The 13,865-nt window shown below is 42.9% G+C and overlaps 1 protein-coding gene across 4 annotated transcripts in view; it reads left to right on the plus strand.

Moving 5' to 3' along the window:
* Positions 1 to 13,865, plus strand: part of RFX2 (regulatory factor X2) — a 102,686-nt gene that overhangs the window by 65,745 nt on the left and 23,076 nt on the right. For all 4 annotated transcript variants that reach the window (XM_054013954.1, XM_054013955.1, XM_054013953.1 and 1 more), the window contains exons 7-9: positions 5,287 to 5,468; positions 10,333 to 10,452; positions 13,415 to 13,530. In XM_054013954.1, the coding sequence (XP_053869929.1) occupies positions 5,287 to 5,468; positions 10,333 to 10,452; positions 13,415 to 13,530 (418 nt within the window). The remainder of the gene's footprint in view (positions 1 to 5,286; positions 5,469 to 10,332; positions 10,453 to 13,414; positions 13,531 to 13,865) is intronic.

Consider the following 13,865-nt stretch of genomic DNA (forward strand, 5'->3'; position numbering starts at 1 on the left):
GTTAGAAACCCAAATACAACAGCATTGGGCTTGTGCATGAGAATCAGAAAGTGAAAGGCAAAAGGAGGCAGCGGTCTGCCCAAGCTGAATGGGTTGGGGAAAAAATGAACTTGGCATAAATCATGCAAATAAAAATAGATTTTTAAAACTCTTTGTTTTGCTTATTCCAAGCACTGTTAGTATCATGAACAAGGATTGGATTTTTCTCTTGGCAGTTTGCCTCGGGCCTCCTATTTTAGCGAGTCCCCAAACCAAATGGTATTGCAACCTGGTGCACAGAGTCACAGCACCACTCACATTTGGCCTGGCCACCCCATGGGGAGTGGAGAGCTGGGCCAAACCTGAGCAGTGTAGCCACCCCCTGCACTATGTTGCAGTGCCTAGAGTGGGAAGTTGGGCCCAGACCTATAGAACAGGAGCTGTCACTGTGGAGCAGTGGTTCCCAAACTGGGGTTCGCGAAATGTTACAGGGGGTTCTTGGGGGGGGGGGAAATCCCTAATGGTGGACAGAGCTGTCCCTAGGGACCCCCTAGGACTTCCAAGAACTAAGCAGATCAAAGCAAGCATATCTATCACACTGAGGAGATTTAAACTTTGAGACTCCTTATATGAAATGGAAAAGGAGGTGGATATTTTTTGCTGTTTTTAAAATTAAATAGGTAGCTAGTATTGTTTTTAAAATTATTATGAAGAACAAGTTTAAGCTTTGTTGTAACGTGCGTTGTTTGCTGGACTGCTCAACACCTGAATGCTTGTGTAGGAGGAACAATTTGAGTTGGCTTCTTAAATACCTTCATGCTGTTTCACATCTGATACTCCTTGATGAAACATAGGAGCGTTGTCTTATAACAGGCTTATTCAAAGTGATACAAGCTATGAAAGTGAGACCTTGGAAGAGTGTTGCTGTTTTCAGAATGTAATAAAAATACTGTAATGATCAATAATCATTAATAATAAATGGTGTGTAATAAGCACGTCATAAAAACAAATTTTATATTTCCAAGATCACTGCTTTTATAATTTATACTCGGGTGAAGGAGAAAATCCCTGGAAACATTCATTTTTAGGAGGGGGTTCACGAGACTTGACATTTTAGTTAAAGGGATTCGTGGGTTGTTAAAGTTTGGGAACCACTGCTGTGGAGGGAGCTCACTCTCCACCCTGCCCTCCCAGGGGGCCTCCCCTTAGTGGTAATTTTTTTTTTTTGAAGCTGGGGGGCCTCAGTTTCAGATTTTGCCCCGGGCCCCCAAAATCTTGGTGTGGCCCTGAGTGTGTCTCTAACAAGGAAACAAGCTCCCCAGGGAAGTTGTTAGCGAGTGACAATTACAGTATTAGCTAGGGCTTAGTTGCTTTCTTTGTTTCCTCTGCAAAGTTTCATTAAGGTTCTAGAGAACGTTGCAGAGGTTTTCATTAAGTTCATTAAGTATTCTGTTGAGGTTCGTTTTACTTCTTCATCCTTCATGTTACACAAATCTGTAAATTGCTAGGATAAAGATTCCTATATTACCGGCAGCAACTGTATCATGTCAAGATTTCAAAAACCAGTAAGTTTTATTTATCGGGCGATCATTTTATCTACTCCCTTAGGCCCATTCCTCTAAAAACCCTTCTTCACACAATTTATGCTATTGAAGTCAAAGACACTGTTCACATGACTAAGAGCTGCTTTTGGTAGCAAGTCTTTTTGGGATCAGATCCTTGCCCTCCAAAAAGTTCTTGTTGCATATGGTTATGTATACTTGATGGATCAGAAAGTTAGAAACTGAGGCTAAAGTTATAGCTGCAGTGACACATTAAAGTCTTTTATGAAATGATGTTTCATATAACTATATAAGCTATAACTATTGCTGAGACAGCACTAATCACATGCGTAGCATAAGACAATTAGGTCAGCGGGAAGGCTCTGTGGAGGTCAGTTATATGAATTTTCAGATGATGGGAAGAGACTTAAATGAGGCTACAATTTTCAAGTGTGAGTATCTGAAGTTAAGCACCTAAATCCATATTTAGGCACCAACTGGCCTAATTTGCAGAGGTTCTCATAGACTTTAAGGTCAGAAGGGACCATTATGGTCATCTAGTCCGACTTCCTGCACAACGCAGGCCACAGAATCTCACCCACCCACTCCTGTAACAAACCCCTGACCTATGTCTGAGCCATTGAAGTCCTCAGATCATGGTTTAAAGACTTCAAGGTGCAGAGAATCCTCCAGCAAGTGACCCAGGCCCCACGCTGCAGAGGTTCTGAGCAGCTACAGGTTCTGAACACCCACAACTTTCAGGGGTGTCAACAGGGGATGTTAGTTCTCTGCATCTCTGAAAATCAGGTCATTTCTTTAGGCCCCCAAATATAGATTTGCTTGCTTAGTGTCAGCCAACCCTATTTGAAAATCTCCTGCTGAAACCTTTAAGGCGAGGAATCACGTAGGGTTCTATAACTGGGTATAACTAATGATGGGATAAAGCTGAGCAATGCAAAATACGCAGTGAATATCAGGAAATGTTTCATGGCCATGAAATTAATCTCCTATGGGAAATGGTAGAAACTGAAATTTTGCCATTGACTTCAGTGGGGCCAGGATTTTACCCCAAATTCCTTTTAAAACTAGACTGGACAAAGCACTAGTAAAACTACTTCAGGGAATAATTCTCCATGGATAGAGTAGGAGGAATGCAGTGAGCTAAAGAAGAAAGAATCTTCACTTCTGTGACAAAAAAATCAGTAGATCTAGTCCTTGAGACAACGTCTCAGCAAACAATTGCGTAATTGCAGGTTGCCGCCCCCTATTTTCGGTTACTTCTGACACATGAAATAAATGCTAGGACTTTTCAGGAGCTAAAAAAGAGAAATGCCAAAAATCTTTGTAACATCTGCTTCCCGAGGCAAGTCCTTAGAAGTTATTAGCAGCTAACTTCCTGAGTGAGTTCCTTGGAATGGAACATTTTTAGAAGGTCAAACCTAGTTGTGGGGGGAGGGATAGCTCAGTGGTTTGAGCATTGGCTTGCTAAATCCAGGATTGTAGGTTCAATCCTTGAGGGGGCCATTTGGGGATTTAGTTGGGGATTGGTCCTGCTTTGAGCAGGGGGTTGGACTAGATGACCTCCAGAAGTCCCTTCCAACCCTGATATTCTATGATTCTGACACCTAGTTGGGCCTACAGGACAAATGGAATTAATGAAGAAAAAGGTTAACTTATGGCCAGTGAATCTTCTAAATACATGGGACGGGCTAAAATGAACATGGATACAGACTCATTTAAAACAGCACTACTTATCTGTGTGCTAGGAGCGCTTGGGTTCATCTCTTGTTCTAGATGGCTTAATCAGTAACTTAATGGCTTCAGAATTGTAAGAATTTAGTGTGCCGTTCTTGTTTCAGGGATCCATGGAGATAGGACTCCCTCTGCAAATAAGGGTGTGAAGTGATGTAGGTCACCATACTCTCAATATCCTTTTAAAACAGAGCTTGAGCCTGAAGGTTTAGATTTTGAAAAGTCTTTATCTGTGGGATGTGTATAAAAGAGCAGATAAGAGGTTAATGGGAATGATGTTCCAAGCGGCCCTCCAAAATACAGGGTTCAGAGCAAATGACCCAAGTAGTCTCTTCTGCCCCTGGTATCTAGTGATCTGACCCAAAGCTCATTGAAATCAATGGAAACAGTTCACTGAATTTCAAAGGCATTTGGGTCAGGCCCTAAGATTTCCTGTTAATATAGAGAAATAAAGCCTAAAATATAGCGTTTACATTTTTCTTGTATGCAGTAGCTCATAACAGGCTGAAGTTTCAAATTTTAGGCACTCAACTTGCAGCTACAAAACATGTGCATAGATGCAATTAGCTCATCCTGTGCATAAAAGGAGCATGGTGCATACTTCAGGTCTGATTCTGCTCTGACAGAAGCATACGTTGAAAATACCTCAGTTGAAATAAATGGGCCTGCTTCACCACTGCACACTTGAGTTCTGATTTCAGTGGAGTTACTGCTGTAAAACTTGAGTATCAAGTAGTGAAGTAGGCTGCTAGAGATGCACTGCTGTCAGGAAGATACAAGCCTTTTTGTGTGTGAGCAGGTATGTGTTTGTTGAACAGAGACCTGCATGCACAAGTGTACACTTGGCATGTGCTTTAATACCATTGACTTCAGGGACAAAGCATCTGCTTAAGGTTAAGCTCATACTTGAATGCTTTGTTCTATCAGGGTCATATTTTGCAGCTATGATTTTGACACACAAGGCTTGATTCTGCTCTCCTGTTAGCTTTACATCAATGTAACTCCATCTGCTTCCATTGAGTCACTCCTGATTCACACCAGTGTAAAGGGAGATCAGAATCAGGCCCTAGTTTTGAAAACGTTGGCCCAACGTTTCATCAGGATTCTCCTCATTTTTATTAAAGGAAGTACCTTATCAATATTTACTCCTGGTTGTACATCTAGCTTTTCGCTTGCTTTTTTATTTTATGAGTCAATATTTGCTTTAAAACTGTACTTTTTTTATTTTTCTGAATCTGCCATTTAGCCAATTAGAGAGGCTTTACAGTCTAATTCATGAACTGCAGTTGTGTGACTGACCTGCCCTTTCAAATTGGCTGAACGTAAATAATTTATATCTAATTGCAAACTCTGATCAAGATAAATGTCAAGAGAAGTAAAGTTCAGACAATACATTTTGAAAAATAGCTGGTAACGTGCCAGATTTTAAGGTAGGGTTTGGCAACCGTTTCTTTTGTTGTGAAGCGGACAGTTGTAAACATTTCAAGCTTGAAATTAAGATACATTAACTCAAACAAGCTTTGCCTGCTGCATTAGCAGTTGACAACTGTGAATAGACCGAGAAGCAATGTATTCAGATTCCTCTGAGATCTTTCTTTCCTCGTAAATAGCATCAGGTACCATAGCCCTTGTTCTCCTTAACAGTGAGCTAATGAGATTTTTTTTTTTTTTTTGGGCTTTCCATGATTCGTATTCCCCTTGCATTCATGTAATTGAGTGAAGGGAAGACACCAGCATAAGTGGCAATGTATACTTGGGTGCTGTATGTGACCGCCTTTTTTGATTTCACACTTTTCCGACATCATGGAGGACATAAATATCAGATTGAAACACACCAGAGTTAGCTGCAGTTATGTACTAACTACCAACCACTGAAGTCCTCTTGAACTCTGATCACCTCAAGAAGGTTCTCCTCCCTTTTAAATGTTGTCAACTTTTTAAGCAGGCCATTTTAAACATCTTTAGTCTTTCACGTGTGTGGGTTTTTAAAAAAATTACATTTTTGTACATAAAGCTCCAGTGGCTGTTGGACAATTATGAGACTGCTGAAGGTGTGAGTCTTCCCAGGAGCTCGCTGTATAACCATTACCTGCGGCACTGCCAAGAGCACAAACTGGATCCAGTGAATGCTGCTTCCTTTGGAAAACTGATTCGTTCTGTGTTCATGGGGCTGAAAACTCGGCGCTTGGGAACAAGGTTAGTACAAAGGGGGTTGAGATTAGGGTTCAGTGGTAGCAGAAGCACATTCCCACCTTTCTTTGGCCCCTGTCTGTTTCACTTTACCGCTGTTTCTGCAAGGTCATGGAAAGGCCAATGAGCGGAAATGCCACTTCACTCAATTAGATGCTAAATACCATTGACCTGGACACTCGCTGCATTCAGTGACGTTGCAATGAGTAATGGATGAATGTGCAACGACTTGCCATCTTTTTTTATGGTTATCACCATTGTAATAATGTGGTGTGGATTACTTAAGAGGCTTTGTTGTTTAGTGATCGGAGTATCAGGGCCGGCGTTTCCATTTAGGCCACCTAGGGGGTTACCTAGGGCACCAGGATTTGGGGGGGTGGCAATTCGGCGGCGGGGGGTCCTTCCGCGCTCCGGGTCTTCGGCAGCAATTCTGCGGCGGGTCCTTCACTCGCTCTGGGACCCGCCGCCAAAGTGCCCCAAAGACCGGGAGCACGGAAGGACCCCCCCGCCGCAGAATTGCCGACGACGACCGGGATCGCGGAAGGACCCCCACCTAGGGCGCCAAAAACCCTGGCGCCGCTCCTGCTGAGTATTAGGAGTCATGGATAATTCCCAGCTCTGCCATAGACTCGCTATTGGGGATTTAGGCGAGCTCCTTCACGTGCCTATATATATTTTATCCATCTGTAAAATTGGTTTAATACCTCCTTCAGAGGAGTGTGTGAGGCTTAACTGAAGTTGGTAAAACCTCCGAGAGCCTCATAAAAGATGTTACAATAATTCAAATATTAGTCGTCGTCATAGTAGTAACTGTTTTCAGTGGTTGCAGATTGTCCTTAAGAACAGTGGCTCTTGACTTTACGTTTTGCAGGAGGGAGAACTACTGCCCTGTTCTGCCGCAATCTATACCACAAAACGCTCCTTCCCTCCTGTCACTGGTGCTGCAGACCCACCCAACATTATTCACCGGTAACAGCCGTTTATTCCTAGGTCTATATAGTAACAACCAAACAATATCTCAAATGGAAAATTGCTACTTTAAGCAATATAAGTAATCTTAACATGTCATAAGCTGTGTCAGGTATTTGAGGACAAAGTTTAATTACTGTGGTGTTCCTGAAGCTGCTCCGAGGCGGAGAGGCAGCCATTTTGCTGAAGAGATCTCATTTGGGATGCCTGACCATGTGGGGAGTGAACAGAGCTCATAGGCCAGTTTCTTAAGCAGTCTTTATTCTGTTTTGAATTTTGGCTTACCAATAATAAACCCCATTGTTTTAGTAGCTAAACAGTCAGGTTTAACTTTGGCTTCATGGTTCAGTGTTACAGCAGATGAGGAAACTGGTTTCCAATCTCACACTCTGTTCCACTCAACCCAATCCGTGTCACAAATGAGGTCCCTTTTCATCAAGATTGCTATCAGGAGCTGGAGACTTAGAGAATCGTATTGCAATTAAATGATTAGATTCTGATCTCACCGAAAGATTACACCAAAAGAATTCTGTTGATTTCAGTAACGTTACTCCAGGTTTTTACTCCAGTGTAACTGAGATCAGAATCTGAGCCCAAACCTTTAGACACAGACATGCTGCTCAGAGTTTTCTAATGCAGAAGTAGGCTTCTTACCTATAAAACTTCCAGGGTGCTGGGCTGAGTCTCGTGAGCGGAGTGTTCTTCTTTTTAAAAAGTGGGAGGGCCCTAACTAAAACAGAATAGGTTGAATATTTGTGCCTAGAAGATAGTTAAAACCCCAAATATGCATAGGGTGACCGTATTTCCCTATATACTGAATACGGGACACCTGTAAAATTACTCGTATTCAAGCAAGTTCAATGGCAATCAATCGTACAAACGTTCAAATTAACATCAAGTTGACTGAGCCCCTGTTAAAAGGAAATACTATATAGTTGGATTCTTTTTATTTACCTTCTTATCTTTAAGACTTTAGGGTTCATATGGGAAGGGGTGACACACACACACCCTTGCCCCCCGCCCCCACACACACACTGGGGGAGGTGACACACACACACACACACTCCTGTACACCTCTATCACACAGTGGGGGTGACCGACTGACCCTCCCTGCCCAGCGCTCTCTGCCCTCCATGCCTGGCTGTGCCCCCAGGACGGACCTGCCTCTCCTGGTATCTGGCATCGCTTCTTCCCGAGGCAACATATGGGCAGGGGGCATGCAGGGTCACATGCCCACCCTCCCCAGATTTCTGCCAGGGTTCACAGCAGAATGTGGCCAGCAGCAGCCTTTCGGCATTGTGCAGGAGGGAATGGATGGGAGCTGCTTCCAGGTGCAGGGAAGGAGGAGGAAGGGAAGGGATGACCTGGCCCGTGTCTTTGCAGAGCTCGTCTCTTCCCCCTCCCCCCCAGCTTGTCCCCTCCTGCCCGCACAGTGTTGAAAGGCAGCTAACATCTCCAGGCTGGCCACCGACATAACCCAGCCACCTCCTGTGCCCTGGCTACTGTGCGGGCAGGAAGGGGTTAAGCCCTAAGGATTCATTGTGCACCAGGGCCCAGGGAACCTGACTGCAGGGGCTTCAGCGAACCGGACCAAAGAGGTGGCTCAACAGAGGAGGGTGCCTAGGGGATGGAGCAGCCCCATGGTCCCTGGGGGCAGGATCTAGGGTGAGGGGTGGGTGAAGAGGGTGCTAAGCCCCTGCCCCAGGGGCTGCTGTGGCACCTACAGGTTTGGGGCGTGAACAGGCTGGAAATTACTCCCCCTCCAGAGCTTAGCTGTGGGGCGGAGAGTCTTCCTCGTGCCAGCGCTGAGCAGGGCTTTGGCATATGCCAGGCGTGGCTCCTCCTGACCATAGTAGTTCTTTAACTTCGAGTCACAAGTTTAGGTCCACTGAAATGACTCCAATCCCTTTTTAACGGGTTAAGACAATAGCTATGTAAAACATATTACAATAGCTAGGCAGATAACACAAAGCTTGCAAAATCCTTCATTTCAGCAACAGAGAGGGCTAAGCATTCCAAAATCTTTCCTTTATAAACCTGAAGAGAATAATTCCTACCCCAAGGAGGGTTCCATGTAGAAAAACAGTTGTCAGACAACAGTTCCTTTTTCTAAATTCTCTGTCTGTGGTTGGGCTGTGAAATCATCATTAAATTCAAGATGTGTTCAGACTCTTCAATACAGTGCAAATCATCACACTTCTGAAGAGCACCAACGCGGGTGTCTCTGAGGCTGTAATGAGTGCTTTCCCAGCTGTTTATCCTGTCCCAGTGAGGACCTGCTTGGCCATCATTAGTTCCAAATTGACAACTCTTGCTGCCGTCTGATTGAGCAGAACTACTATCTTCGGACATCCAGGCTGTGTAATTATCATCCTCATTCCTATAGCCAAGCACTGGGTAGATCTAAAAGGAATTCTAGCTTAATGGGGATACTTTAATTGAGTCATCCATGTGCAATGCTGAAAGCTTAGGAGACCCTACAGATCTGCACTGATCAGCCAGAGAAGAACTCACAGCCATTCTTGCTCTTTCGAAATCTTGTGTAGGCTTAATTCAGCCTCGCAAAACTATCATGAAAATTAACTAGTGCAGGTATAAAATCCACCTTCTGCCATGGTGACTGAAGATAATTTGGGGGCATGGGGTAAAAGTTAGGGGAACCAGATTTTTCTCACCCCCTGGTGAGGGGTCAGTTAGGATGGTTTTATCCAATTTTATGTGCAGAAATCTAACCCCTACAGTGAAGTTCTGTTGCTGTATAAAGCCAATTCAGATTGAAGGGTAGAATGACTCCAAGATCTCTGTGGCATTCTATATAAATAACAGTTTGTATTCTGAAACTTACCTCTTATTCTCCAGTTGCCACTGATCACTTAAAAGACAAGTCTCACCGGAAACCACCCTGTAATTAAAATGAAAGAGTCTGTGACCTGAAATGTCAATTGCAATTTTAAAAAAGTAGTTACATTGATATCAAATGTGACACTTTCAGTTCCCAGTTGATACAGGAGCTGAGAAGATCAGAACAGTTCCTTTTTGAGTGAAGAGGTACATTTCAGCATCACTGTGGCTCCAGAGTGCAGGCTGAAAGCCACAGGTGAGGGACCACGGAGGGCCACCAGCTAAGAGCATTTCTCACTACAACGGTCAACTCCTGGAGTGATATCTTGGCCCCATTGAAGTCAATTGGAGTTTTCCCATTGACTTCAGTGGGGCTGGGATTTCCTTCTTGGTGCTTTAAAGCACAGTATATTTCTGGATACCACAGTGAGGAGCATGTTATAAATTTTTATACAGAAAGAAACCTTCACTCCGTCACTACAAACGGTCATGTCTGGCTACCACTGAAGTCAATGGTAATATTTCCATTGCTTTCCATTATTAAACGTAGATTTGGCTCAAAGTATTTTGACTTGGATAATCCCTTAGCTGCCTGTGAATAAGGTTTTATGACTAGATTGAAAACAAGGCTGAAATGGGTCTAGGCTGCAAGATTTTCAACGTAGATGTCATTGAACTGTGTTTTGAGACACATGGTACCATATTTTCCCAGAGATAAGTGCCGAGTTCAAACAAATCTTGTAAAAGGGATCCTGGACTCTTGATTGCTTTCAAAGTTTGGGGTATAAACCCTCATCTCCAGGAACTTAGTTTCAGCAAGATTTGAAAATAACATGTACACCTCTGAATGTGAAATTAGGTTCTCAATATGCTTATTCAGCAAAGTAAATCCATGCTAAATTGGCATCTGGGATTAGACAGAAGTTATAACGCATATTTATGATCCACAAACCATTAGCACTGTCAAATGTTTCACTGAAGCCTAAAAGTAAATTGCAATGCTTGTGTGTCATCTCCATTAAATATCTGACATCTATAGATTTTAATGTTATGCTTGCAGGGGAAACTCCAAGTATCATTATTATGGGATCCGTCTAAAGCCAGAATCTCCACTGAATCACTTACAGGAAGACACCCAGTATATGGCGATGAGGCAACAGCCCATACACCAGAAACAAAGGTATGTGCCCAGGGCTTCTCAGACCTGCTAGTTGTGGCAATGGAAGCTGCGAGGAGTGGTTTCCCCAAAAGAGCAAAACACGGGGTCCCACCTCAAACAGCAGCACCAGGAGCTTGAGACTTTTAGCGCTGGTTTATTTGCAAAGGGGCCATGTGCTGAGGGATAGCTCATGGCATAAATTAAAAAGCAACAGAGGGTCCTGTGGCACCTTTAAGACTAACAGAAGTATTGGGAGCATAAGCTTTCGTGGGTAAGAACCTCACTTCTTGCATCTGAAGAAATGAGGTTCTTACCCACCAAAGCTTATGCTCCCAGTACTTCTGTTAGTCTTAAAGGTGCCACAGGACCCTCTGTTGCTTTTTTACAGATTCAGACTAACACGGCTACCCCTCTGATACTTGGCATAAATTAAGAAACTTGGTGATAAGGTAAAGTACATTCTATAGGGAAGGAGGAAGGCACTGCACTTAACAGAGCTTGAAGTGGCTGATACTGAACAAGGATAAAGAAGGGTCAAAGAGAAATTCGGATTCCACAAACTATTCCTCTTCGCCTTTTTTTGTGCAGCAAAGGCTTGGACTTGGGCTGCCTGTTGCTATGGTGAACACTACAGAATATCCTTTTCACTGTATCCCAATGACTCAACATTTTTAAGACCTTAGCTGTACAGTTATTTGTGTTTAACCAGTGGAAGGGGTCTTGTTTTTCTTTTCATAGACCAGCTAGTGCAAGAGGTTCAGATGGGGCCCAATCAGACTCGCATCTGGTAATTCTGGGTAAAATTAAATGAAGGTCATGATGCAAAGCAACTCTTGAATTACCTCTTGGCAGCTTCAGCACTCTTGCTTCTGGTTGGAGTGAAGGCATGGAAAAATCTCAACTTTTTTAGTTCCCAAACAGCAAAAAAACAAAACAAAACACCTCTGCTGCTTATTTCACTGTCTGACCTTGAGCAAATCATGTAACCTTTCTCTCAGCCCCGGTTTCCTTGTCTATAAAATGGGGAGGATGATACTTATCTCAGATGGATGATGTGAGGTTTCATGAACATGTGTATATAAAGCATTTGGAGAAGGTGCTACAGAGACATGAAATATTTATTGTTGTTTCCATCCTATTTTTGCCTGAAGCTTCCATAGTATTTTTGAGTATTTTGAGTATTGGTATTAGGCCTCATTTGCAGTGAAATCTCGCTGCTATTAAAGAACAGTGTTTTTACTTGGTTTAAAAATAACCTGTGTGTAAAACAGTGTTATTTATCTTGAACACTTTTTTAAAACATTAACCTACCCGTGTTTGGCGCTCTGTTAGAAACAGGCTTGTGAAACCATGCTTAAACATTGTTTAAAACACAATTATAAATAAGTGGTAAAGCTCTAATGCAGGCAGCCGTTAGACTTTTACTGGTACTGCCTCACTTCTTTAACGGATCATCCTAACATTTATTGCATATCTGATACGTTCGGAGCAGTGGGGAAGGCCAGCTCTCCGTTTTACACAGCCCATTTGTAATATGAAGGAGAAGTTAATGTGCTTCATATTCTGTCTTGTAAATGGCATCCCAGGCACTTAAGACACATTCCTGATTGTTGACCCTCAGAGGTACAGTAAAAGCAACTAGTGCAAATAAAAGAAATACATATCCGAGCCCCAGTCCCTTCACTGGAACCAAATGGTTTTATTCATTTTAGCATTTCCGTCCCCCAAGTAAATGTAGGCAAACCATGAATGCACATGACGCAAACTGGGACGTCCGTTTCACATCAGCAAAGTGTAGCAATAAGATGTTAGGCCACCAAACAAGGTTGGCTTCCCCACCCCAATGTGAAATTGATTGGTCATAGGCCATTCCTAGTGGGAGCTGTCATTGTCACCAAACTCCACACCACAACTTGCTTTGATTGTCCCCTTCCCTCACTAGCAATATCAGCAGAGAAGCCCAGGGCTGCCCAGAGGATTCAGGGGGCCTGGGGCAAAGCAATTTTGGGGGCCCCTTCCATTAAAAAAAAGTTGCAATACTATAGAATACTATATTCTCATGGGGGCCCCTGTGGGGCCTGGGGCAAGTTGCCCCACTTGCGCCCCCCCACCCCCGGATGGCCCTGGGGAAGCCAAGAATCAAATAGAGCATAGGAACTGAATTACCCACAAGCCCTAGTAGCTGTTTCTCTGGGTCAGGGGGCTGAGGGGGGAGCATCTACTCTTCTGCTTGTACTCCATGGATAAGAAGACTCCAGGCCCCAGGGCAGTCAAACGAGAGACATCCACCTGCTCTACGTTCTCTTCGACATCTAACAATTAAAACAAGCAGATACAATGCTTCTCTGAGGTTAGTCAGGAAATGGCCAGTACTAATATTTATTATTTGTGTTGGAGTAGCACCTAGGTGCCCCAGACAGTCGTGGATCAGGACCCCACTCTGCTAGGCGCCATACAATTGTGTATCATTTTATTTTAAAAGCAGAGCAATATAAATGACACTGTTGCCTTCCTGTTATTAACTCTGTGTAGAAACAAGCTGCATTTGATGCCACTTACACAATCTATTTACCTCTTTGGGATTATTTGAGATGGATAATTTGACCACATTTTATACTAAGAATACGTTTATAAAGACTTAATAAATGCTGAATAGATGTCATAAGCATATCACAGATATGAATAATATGTGTTATAGTTACAAGCATTTCAGCAGAAGGTTTGCAAACCCCGTGATTATAAACCACCTGTTGATCTAACAATTGATTAACCATTTATTAAAACAATTATTTAGAATTTATTAACCCTTTAGAAGCTATTTATAAATGTACGCTGACATATTAAGCGACTTGTTTGTTTGTTTAATGCAGAAGTGTTATATGGTATATGACTTTGCCAGATACCTCTTTCACTGTGGGTGTGTTTGCACATTTTAAATGTGCATACTACCAAGCTGTAGTCTGAGGGTTTTTTATATTCCTAGGTATAGACCTGCACAGAAGATGGATGGCATAAGGGAGAGTGGATCCAACAGTAGCCTGCACACTACTCCAGAACAGTCAGTTGCAGCTCAAAGTCAACACCATCAGCAGTTTATAGGTGAGGAAATTCAACTCAAATTCCATTCTTCCTTTCAGTTTTCTCATTTCTAGGAAATGCAACTGATTTCTAACTTGAAAAGGCTTCACAACCCTGCTCAGCAGGCCCAATCTATTGCCGTTCTAGGTGTCTGTTTATTTTCAACATTTGCCAAAGATATCCTAATAAGTGCTTAATATACCGTATCTTTTATTTTTACATTTGCAACTTCCCTCACTAACCCTATTACACCCACAATCTGCACAGCTTTCCTCAGGCATGCTGCGAAGATGTCATGTGTCGCATGCTTCGGTTCTTAAAAATAGCATTTATTTATATATATTACTTAGAAATCG

Source organism: Malaclemys terrapin, chromosome 24, assembly GCF_027887155.1.
Source record: "Malaclemys terrapin pileata isolate rMalTer1 chromosome 24, rMalTer1.hap1, whole genome shotgun sequence".
NCBI lineage: Eukaryota > Metazoa > Chordata > Testudines > Emydidae > Malaclemys > Malaclemys terrapin.